Genomic DNA, 11127 nt, shown 5'->3' on the forward strand with positions numbered 1-11127 from the left:
TCTTTTATAGATAAATAAATAACTAAATATATATATATATATATATATATATATATATATCTGTAAAGTTAACTTGAACTGAAGTGATATGGCTTCAATTTCTCCTTAAATAATTTCTCTTTATCTCTTTATTTATTTTCCAGTGAAATGCTATGACAATATAAAAAACGACTTGCTCTCACTGCAGAATAATATGGTTTGTTTGTTTGCCACCCATCCCTTGTGCTTTGCCTTAAGCAAATTCTTAAATTTGTTTAGGGCGTCCTCTTCCAAGAACCTTTAGATTTATGTCTGTCTGTGTATGTTTCCTAACTCTGGAACCCCTATAACAACACCAACTACCAACATGTCAGGAAATATTTCTGTGAATTTACTTAAAATGCTTTAAGTCTTTTTTTATACAGCCTTAGCTACCTATTTTACTTGTTTATTTAATGCTGGGACAGGTTCGGGGCCCTGTAAGCAGTTTTATGGGCTGTCAAAAAAAGAAGAACGTTAAAGCAGCTGTGTTTTCTCACTCAGCTTGTGATTATTGTGTGGTTAAGAGAATGAAAGGGCCGACCTATATGCAAATGCATGTCTGAAGGACAAGCATAAAAGGTGACAGCTCCACAACAGATTTCCCAAATCTTTTTAAATCCAAGAGCACAATGGACAGACTCTTCACTTACATCCTGTTCCTGTTGAATTTGTCTGGGACTTTTAGTAAGAGTAAGTACATTTACATCGAAGATCAGAAGACTTGGAATGCCGCTCAGAATTACTGCCGGGAAAAGTACACAGACCTGGCCCCTGTTAGTAATGAACAGGACTTGAACAAACTTCAGAAGATGAGACCCTCAGGCCGTGTCTGGGTAGGACTGCAAAGAATTTTAGGCACAAATAATTGGACCTGGTCAGGAGGTGGACCAATGGAGGTTCCTTGGGCAAATAAGCAACCCGACAATGGCGAGTCAGATACCAATGGCTATATCGATGACAATGGACTGAGTGATGGAAAAGAAGCTGACAGTATAGCCTTCTTCTGCTACAGTCCAAAAGTGGTGAATGAGAAAAAGACTTGGGAGGAAGCTCTGGAGTACTGCAGAAAGACCTACAGTGACCTCGCAGAAAGACCTACAGTGACCTCGCCAGTGTGGCATCAGTGACCGAGATGTTGCTGATACAGAGAGAACTGAAAAAGCAAAACACCACAGGTCCCTTCTGGATTGGATTGCATTTCTTCTTTAAAGACTGGCTGTGGGTGGACGGCCAGGAGCTGCGCTACGCATCTTGGGGTCAAGGGGTAAAACCAACATGTCCAGAAGTCCAGAGTGCAGAGTGTGCCGCCTTACAGGCAATGGAATGGTCGGCCAGTGACACAACCTCGGCTTCTTCTGGCACGTCTGTCATTGGAAGTGTTTATCATTTTTTAGCAAATACTTTGTGGAGAGATAAGGCAACTCTTGCTGCAACTGTATATAATAGTGGAGGTGTCTGGGGGGCTCATAACTGTGAGAAAAAACTTAATTTTATTTGCTATTGAGCAAGTTTGCAAAATTAATTTGAATTACCCTTTAATAATTGTGGTTGCTATACTTTGGTTGTTCATTTCCATTTGCAATTTCTGTTTTGCTCCTTGATTCTTTTCTTTCTATGGTAAAGGGACACTTGATCAAATTAAAGAGTGCTGAATAGATTTGAAAACATCAAAACAATAAACACAGAAAGCAAACTCCGGTAGATAAAATGTCATAAGTAAATACAAACTAGATTAGAGTAATGTCTATATTTCAAAATTAATAAAAAGTCAGGCTGAAGATGGAGGAATTAAGTTTAGTACTATTATTTGCACTCAGGTCAGCTTTTTGTCCTTTCTTTTGATATAATGCTAATCTTTTGGTTTTGGTAGATTATCTTTTAAAATAAAACTCTCATTTCACTCAGTTCCCAAAATGTTTTAATTGTTGTGCTTCATGATGAGTAAACAGATATTGAACTATGTTGTGACAGAATTTGGTTCTTTTACTGTAAATAGAAATAATCATGTGTCACGGCGAGTGAGGTGAGCCGTGTGGAGGCAATGAAGGAGGATCCAAACGCAGGCAGTCGTGAAGGTGTGAAGGTGGTTTATTGAGCATGAAAGTAAATACAAACGGCAAAGGGAGCTATGACTAACTAGACTGGGAACAAACTACAGAACACGAACCTGAACATGAGCAGAAACACTTGGCGGTTGACAGCAGGGAAACACACAGATGAGGCAGGGTGGAATACACAGACGGACCAGCAACTACAATGACGGCAGACATGACTTAAATACACAGAGAATCACAGGGGAATTACACACAGGTGGTGGACACAGCTGGGAATAATCAACAAGACGAGACAAAGGTAAAACTGAACACACTCACATGAGATGCAGACCATCACAATAAAACAGGAACAAGCAACCATCACACTAAGACACAAACTCGACAGAGAGACAGGCAGAAAATCGCACATGGAGCTAGACAAATACTAAGCAGACACAACTGAAGAACAAATCCTAAACACCACAGAAACATGAAACTCAAATAATAAACATCATCATAATCAACACTACCAGAGAACAAGAAAACAACCCCTGATGCAAACTAAAACCAAAACATAATAAAACTCAAACTACTGGGTCCGACGGACCCAGAACCGTGACAGTACCCCCCCTCTAAGGGCTGGCTCCCGACAGCCCCAAACAAAAAAGCACAAAGCACCAAGCCAGGGCGGGCGGAGGGGGTCCAGGAAGGAGCACAAAAAAAAAAAAACAAGGAGCACAAGAGACCAGAATAAACCAAAACAGGCCAACACAAAACAAGACCATTCACGAGTCCACAGTAAAGTCCGGGGGCCGACAACACAAGAGCCGAAACAGTTCAGGGGGCCGACCCTGCACACAGCAACGGCGGCGACAGGCAAACAGTTCCGGAGGCAGACCGTGCGTGCAGCAACGGCGGCGAGGAAGCAGGTCCGGGGGCCGACCGTGCGGACGGCAACGGCGGCGCGAATGCAGTTCTGGGGGCCGACCGTGCACACGGCAACGGCGGGCAAACAGTTCCGGAGGCCGACCACGTGGAAGGCAGTGGCGGCCACCGAGCAGGTCCGGAGGACGGCCGCGATGCCAGCGGCGGCGACGAACACCTTCCGGAGGCAGTCCCCGAAGGCCATGACGCCATCTTAGAGGCCCTGAAAACGGCCGGCAGAGGCGAGGCGGAACGGGTCGAGCTGGCACCGACGGCGGCGTGGCAACCACAGGACCAGGCGAGGCCGGACCAGGCGAGGCCGGAGCAGGCGAAGATGATGAAGACGGCAGCGGGACGGCTGCGGAACCTGACGGCAGCGGGACGGCTGCGGAACCTGACGGCAGCGGGACGGCTGCGGAACCTGACGGTGGTGATGCTGCAGAAGGTGATGTGGAGATGTGCTGGCTGGGTCCTCCAGGACCACCAGCAGATGTGAGGATGTGCTGGGTGGGCTCCACGGGCCCTCCAGCAGACGAGGCTTGAGGCTGGCTGGGTTCTCCTAAACCCCCAGCAGACGACGCTTGAGGCTGGCCGGGCTCCTCAGGCCCTCCAGCCGACGAGGCAGGACGCTGGCTGGGTTCACCTGAACCCCCAGCTAACATGACTTGAGACTGGACGGGCTCCTCAGGCCCTCCAGGGAAAGCAGTCTCTGAAGCAGCAGGTACGGAGACCTCTGCCAGTGTGGACACTGGCTGGGACTGAGCAGCACCGTGGCTAGACTCAGGCAGCAACAGTGGGATACAGTCCTCAGAGGGCTGGAAGTGTTCCCCAATACACTCAGCAGAGGACTGAGGCGGACGGGTGAACTCACTTGAGCTCTCAGGGGGTGCTGAGAGCCGAGACTGTTCAGGTGAGTTCTCCGGTGAGGCTGCTGGTGCTGGTGTCTTGACCTCTAGGGGTCCAGAGTTGGCTGGTGACTGACACCCAGCCTCTGGGGAGGCCCTAGAGGGAGCAACTGTCTCTGAGATGGCCAGCTTAAATGAACCAGCAAAAGTTTGTGTGGAGTGTGTTCCCTGCTTGTAATGAGGCTGTGAGGATAAAGGCTGGGTAAATGAGTGGACAGGCTGCTGAACTGGTGGCAACTGAGCTACAGGTAGCAAAGTAGTAACAGGTGGTGGAGTGGCTGGCTGAACTGATAAGGCTGATGACTCTCTTGCCAACTGAGCTATTGACTGGGCTACGGACTGTAACATGGTGTCTACTGGGTCTGACTGTGACTGTGATGGAGGTGATGAGTGAGTGGCTGACTGAGTTAGCGACTGCTGGGAAGCTAACCGAGCTACCGGCTGAGCAGCTGACTCAACGAACACAGCCCCGGTATAAACAGTCATATGAACTGGTGAAACAGACAGAGCGTCTTTTCCACTCACCACAGCCGGCAGTTCTGAAGTCCTATTCTCCAGCTGTGGGGCGACGCGCCGACGGCGCGATCGTCGCTTCCTCCCGGGCAAAACCTCCGGCGGGCCGGGCAAAACCTCCGGCGGGCCGGGCAAAACCTCCGGCGGGCCGGGCAAAACCTCCGGCGGGCCGGGCAAAACCTCCGGCGTCCGGCTGGGTTGGGAAGCGATAGCGGCTGGTGGGTGTAGGTGAAGTTCGTGAAGGATGAAGTCTTGCGCGAGTGGGTGTAGTGAGTCCAATAGCCAGGGATATTCCGTGAGCAGCTGTTGCAGTCTGGCTTCCAGAACGTGGAGGAATGCTTCTCCCTCATGCTCTAGCCACAGGTTGATTATTTGTGAAGCGGAGTTCGTGATGAGGTCCCGAAGCTCCGTGGGTGGGGTGAATGCCGCTGGATCCATATCTGGCTGGTCCGTACTGTCACGGCGAGTGAGGTGAGCCGTGTGGAGGCAATGAAGGAGGATCCAAACGCAGGCAGTCGTGAAGGTGTGAAGGTGGTTTATTGAGCATGAAAGTAAATACAAACGGCAAAGGGAGCTATGACTAACTAGACTGGGAACAAACTAACTACAGAACACGAACCTGAACATGAGCAGAAACACTTGGCGGTTGACAGCAGGGAAACACACAGATGAGGCAGGGTGGAATACACAGATGAGGCAGGGTGGAATACACAGATGAGGCAGGGTGGAATACACAGACAGACCAGCAACTACAATGACGGCAGACATGACTTAAATACACAGAGAATCACAGGGGAATTACACACAGGTGGTGGACACAGCTGGGAATAATCAACAAGACGAGACAAAGGTAAAACTGAACACACTCACATGAGACGCAGACCATCACAATAAAACAGGAACAAGCAACCATCACACTAAGACACAAACTCGACATAGAGAGACAGGCAGAAAATCGCACATGGAGCTAGACAAATACTAAGCAGACACAACTGAAGAACAAATCCTAAACACCACAGAAACATGAAACTCAAATAATAAACATCATCATAATCAACACTACCAGAGAACAAGAAAACAACCCCTGATGCAAACTAAAACCAAAACATAATAAAACTCAAACTACTGGGTCCGACGGACCCAGAACCGTGACATCATGGTAAACAGATGGATGAGTAGGCTGCTTTTTCAGTTTTTCTTTTACTCTCACTACAATATCTGAAAGGCAAACCAGTGTAACTCTAGAAGAAGTAGGTGTCTTATAGTAAGTGCTCGGTTAGTGAATCAGTTAGGCCTATTAAAAACACAGTGTGTGATTTTCTCAGGCAAAGGAAAGAATCACACTACAAATTATGGCAGATTTAAAAATAAAAACCCAGTTAAAATAAAATCCAAGTCAAATATCATCATTAAATTTCTTGCTTAGTTGGGGGAGGTCCCAGGAAACCAATTTCTCTTTCTGACATTTAGAACACATGACACAATTTCCTGTTTTGTTTTTTGTAGCATGCACTAAAAGAACATCTATTTTTATTAGATTTGAGTGATATGTTAAAATTTTCCATCCTTACACATGCTAGTATCGATTAATTCCTTATGTCTGTGATACCTGTAGGATTATAGTTCAAACTATACATCAAACTGTACATGAAACTGGTGTACATTCAAGCAGCATTTTTAATGTAGCACAGAACAAACACCATTGAGCAAACAGGTTGTTAATTTATTGCTAAACTGCATAAAAAATGATTTAGCAGTGACAGGTCACACAAGCTCGTATGTTTGACACTGGACACATTTTGAAGTTGGCCAACTGTGGAATGTGTTACTTGCAGTGGCTGTTCAATCACAGAATCTCTGTGAAGTTTGCAAAGCAACACACGTCATCTCTGGTGACAGCGTTTAATTATGCTAGACTTTTAAAAAGCAACAAAAAGCAACAGTGGTGCAGAGAGTCCAAATACCTATGTGTACAAAAGCTGCTTATCTCTGCACAAAAGCCACTAGATTTTTACAAGAGACCGCAGTTTGCTCAGAGTTTTGAGATCTTCGCTATTTCATTAAAAATGCTTTTTTGATATGTCCGTTTTGATGTCAATAGTTAGCAATGGATAGATAAAGGCTAAAGATATAATGGTACAATATATGGGCTACAAAAGGTCCAGCAAGGTTTGACGCTCTACCTTGTTGGACGCTGGCTGTGTCTGGGTCTGAGTCTGACACCTGCTGGACACTTTATATAACTACCTTTGTGTGCAACTGTGTGCCGTTGACCTGTTTCAACTTACTGAGGAATGGATCAGTATATTTTATTTACTTTCATTTTGCATAAAGATAAACCATAAAAATGAAAATGAAATTTACAAACAAAGGCAGTGAAGAAAAAAACTGTGTATACACAGGCTGGTCGATTTTACAAGACCACTGTTTGTGTAACATGCAATATAAATGCACCTCAAAGAACGTGCAGTTATATGCAGGGAAATGTGGACAATCATGTCTTTACCAATTATTAAGAAATGACTGTTGCTAATTTTGGTAATGACAGTAAAATACATAGGGTCAAAGATAACTGCTTTTTGGGAAAAAATTATTGGAAGAAATTAGAAGATATCAGTTTGTTGCAATGTAAGCTTTACCACAGTGAAAATCTGTTCAAGCAAGATTCTCACTACAAAGCTGTCAATATAAGAAGTCACTTTCTGGATGTAACCTATGGATATGTAACCACCTAACTATCTAAATAAATAAATAAATAACCACATATCACGTGTTTTGTGAGTTTTTTGTTCTTACATGATTTTATTTATCTAGTTGTTTTCAAGATAAATATCACAAAGTGCTCCACAAAAAATGCTGAAAAACCAACAAAGACACATCTATGCATTTTTCTTCCACTTATTCTGTTCAGCACCACAGGAGGTGGCACGCGAAGGGTTAACCGATGGCACGAGCATAGCTGGACTGGCCCGGTGATTTTTCGTTTTTATGGGCTGACGGACGCTGGAACTTCAGGTAAGAAGTTATGACCTGCAGTCTGTCTGGGTCAGATATAAACCAAGTTTAGGTGGAGTTTATCGTTTATCGTTGTGCTGACTTTTTACAGTCAGTTACAATAACTCGTACTGCGTACTAGCTAGTATGACGGAGTTTCTATACAGCTGGGTGGGTGCTATGATGTTACTGATAGTGAACTTTATTTTATTCATAAGGTTAGTTAGTAGAGTTGCCAACCGTCCTGCAAAATACGGAATCGTCCCGTATTCGGAGAAAATATTACGCGTTTCGTATTGAGCTGAAAAGTTTGTCCCGGACTTCAGTTAGAATGAAAAAGACACAAAGCTGGATTTATTCTGTGTCTTTACGCTGCAGCTGCCTCTTCTTCTCTCATCCTCTCACCCTCCCTCTCCTGTTGCTACTTCAATCATGAAACTGATCAATGATCAGCTGATCAGCTTTTCTCTCTGGTTTATTTATCGCCCACTTTGCGACAGAAAGAGGAAACCAGCGGATGTCGCGCTAAAAAACAGCAGCACGTTTAAGCTTGATCAGCTTTTGTTAGAATTGATTTCATATTAATTTCTCGTATCAGCTGATGTTTGCTGGAGCCACAGCTGTAAACCTGCTGGTCATGATGTCGGTTTGGATATGTGGTGAGAGGGAAACAAACCAGGAGATGTCCTTACTGAATCATCAGAGCTGAACAGGTGATGGAGAAACAGGTTTACCTTTTAGGTGACATGAATGAGTTGAAGGGAAGTTATGAACTGTTTCTGAGAGAAAAATTACACCAGGATCCTTTTCTAAGTAGCTGACAGCTGGTAACTGTGCAGGGGCGGGTCTAGCAAAGTGTTGCCAGGAGGCAGGTGTCACACAGTGGAAATCTGTATTTATCTTGTACATTGGTTTTATTCTAATTTTTAGTGTCTATTTATGAGTGCATTTTTTATTTGCATGATTTTATTGTTTCTTTTGCATGTTTGTATGTTGATATTTATATTGCATGGTTTTAATCACTGTGGACTGGCTGCACATGGGACAAATTAGCTGATAGGGATCACCTGCTGAGGCATGGGTGTGTCCAGAGGTGGCCTATCAGCTGTGCAAAGACCTTTCAAAAGCAGGCTAGCTGAGCACTGGGAGGAGAGAGGCCCCAGATATGAGGAGGAATGTGTGGAGGCCATGTGAAAAGAGGGACCCGCTGCCTAATTGTGGGGGTGCGACGCCTAACCTGGAGACAGATCGGCCGATGTGACGTGGCGACCCAGCTCTGTGCCTAATTTTCCCCACACAACATTATTACTTCTTTCATTCATTGTTATTAAAATATTTAAAACTTGGTTTTTTTATTATTATTGAGATTTCTACAGTTTAAATTTTCTCCTTTAATACGAACGTCTGGTTTTCATGTACAATGGAACCCCGACTTGTGAAATTAATTTGTTCCCGAGGGTCTTTTATAAGTCGAAAATTTTCGTAAGTCAAAGCACCCATTGTGCCTTTTGAGTAAACGATAGGCCATAGGCTAATTGTTAACTGCAACAACAATACATCGGTTCAAGTGGAACAGCGAAGTGCAAGTACGAAAGCCAAGGGGGTTGTCACATGATTCGGAAGGCATTGTGGGCATTGTAGGCATTCTGGGCTTTCGTTACGCGAGCATTTTGCAGTAACACAGGCAGAAATATTGGCGTTAACTCCCTTCGTAAGTTGAATTTTTCGTTAAATGGGGTATTCGTAAGTCGGGGTTCCACTGTATTAAAGAAATCTTTTTTTAAAAGAGTTGAAAAAGTTAAAAAAGTTGATTTTTAAGTTACAACAGGACCTTTCTTTAGGTTCCACATAACTGGCAATAAAGAATTTCAAATTATTGTAATTTAGCTGTAACTAGCTGTGTATGACCCTCAATTCACTTACAAAGACAGTAGGAGACAACACGTGTGAGTGGCAGCATTTGTGAGTAGGGTCTCCACTGTCGTTTACTGGGTGCAGCCGGGTTGGGAGAGGGTCGCCATGGCTATAAGCCAGGGCCCTCTTGGGACCATTGTTCTGGCCCCTATTTGTTATTTTACAGGGTGCCGACGCAAGGGGAGCTGTGGTGGCATCGCAGGACGGACTCGGGTGCAGAATGCAAGCTGGGCAGGGATGTGATGGGCCCAGTGGAAAGACAAGAGGATAGGAGGCTCCTCCTCATCTGCCGAAGACAAGGCTGGTGTGGACTCCACTCTAAAGAAGGAATTCCTGGACTGCTGGTGGACCCATAATGAACATGTGGCATACTAACATTAGAGGGAATTTAGTGAACGTAGAAGATTGTATTTAATATATAACCGTGATCCTTCCCAGGCCCTTGCAGTTGGTAGACAATAAAATCTATCCTGGTGTTCCTGGTGTCCAAGTCGTACTTATGTCTGTAAAGCAACTGGGGTCTCAATATCCTGTTTAAATGTCTCTCCGTAATGATGGTTCCTTGCATTGCCAGGCTTTTCGAAATGCATTTGTAGCTCATTCCCAGCGTAAAATAAAACTCAATCATACTGTCTGTCCATGGTGTATAGGTTTAGCCTACTCTTATGCTTATGTCTCTATGCAGCTGTCCAGGAATTGTGTCAATATGATGTGCGCACGTTATCTATTTCGTTGCCACAAATGCGTAATTCGTTGCCACGTTATACCCAATTCGTGGTCACAAATAAGTATTTCGTGGGCACGTTATACCCATTTCAAGGGCACGAAGTAGTATTTTGTGGCCACAATTTATTAATTTTTTGGACCATGTCATCAGAGGGGCTCCGTACATCTCTGTGCCTTGGTATCTGACTCGCTTACTCTCCCTTGTATTTAAAAGAATCGTCCTTTTTTTTCTTTTGCAGCATGACATTATGGCGCAACCGCTTTAGTGTCTGCGTGTTACACAGGAGGGCACTAACAGGGAAAGGGGGGCACAAAGAAATACTTTTCCTTCTTATTCTTATTTAAAATGTCTCGCTTTTAATAAATAATTATCTGAATCTTACAACCAAAGTTTTATTTGATGTAAAATGTATAGAAATCATACATATACCAACAAGACGGTGTACATCACTATCACAACAGCGTTTGTTTTCATTCAAAGGCTTTATGGCTTTTCCTATAATACCTGGTGGGCTGGTCTCTAGTTAAAATGCCCCGGCTGATTTTTTTGTCACAGTCCAGCCCTGAGCACGACACGCAGTGAATTAATCTGAGAAGGTGCATTAAAAAATAAATGGCCGGGCCAGCGGTGCACATCGCAATTTAGCTCACATAGACACATTAGTTGTGCCACTTCTTAATGACTGTATCTTAGCTAACAACCCCAACTACCAGATTCAACTTGTAATTGGCTAAAAATAACTTCACCTACCGGGGAGGGGGACGCTGCTAGCTGGCAGGTTTTTCAAGCGATGCGAAAAAAGTATTACTTTAAACTATTATTACTCAAGTAAAAGTGAAAAGTAGTCTTAAAAAAAGTTACTCAAGTAAGAGTAAAAAAGTACTTGGTGAAAAGACTACTCAAGTAGTGAGTAACTGTTTGAAATGTCCGATTTACTTTTTAAATAAATGCTATCAGACAAACAAAAATAAATAAATATACAAATTTTAGTATTTTCAAAAGGAATATATGTAAAATCATCAACAAAATAAGGCACAACAATTCTAATTTCCAGATTTCATTTTTCCTCAACATAAAGCTTTTTTTTACCAATGCC

At 43.9% G+C, this 11127-nt stretch overlaps 1 protein-coding gene across 1 annotated transcript; it reads left to right on the forward strand.

Moving 5' to 3' along the window:
* Positions 1 to 650: 650 nt before the first annotated feature.
* LOC146641924 (C-type mannose receptor 2-like) lies at positions 651 to 9660 on the forward strand. The gene is given in 3 exon segments (XM_085398260.1): positions 651 to 1085; positions 1088 to 1383; positions 9471 to 9660. Coding segments are annotated over 3 exon segments (921 nt in total).
* Positions 9661 to 11127: the final 1467 nt, after the last annotated feature.

Source organism: Rhamphochromis longiceps, linkage group LG23, assembly GCF_057381845.1.
Source record: "Rhamphochromis longiceps isolate RC_006_pf linkage group LG23, R_longiceps_female_GT1.1, whole genome shotgun sequence".
In the NCBI taxonomy this organism is placed as follows: domain Eukaryota; kingdom Metazoa; phylum Chordata; class Actinopteri; order Cichliformes; family Cichlidae; genus Rhamphochromis; species Rhamphochromis longiceps.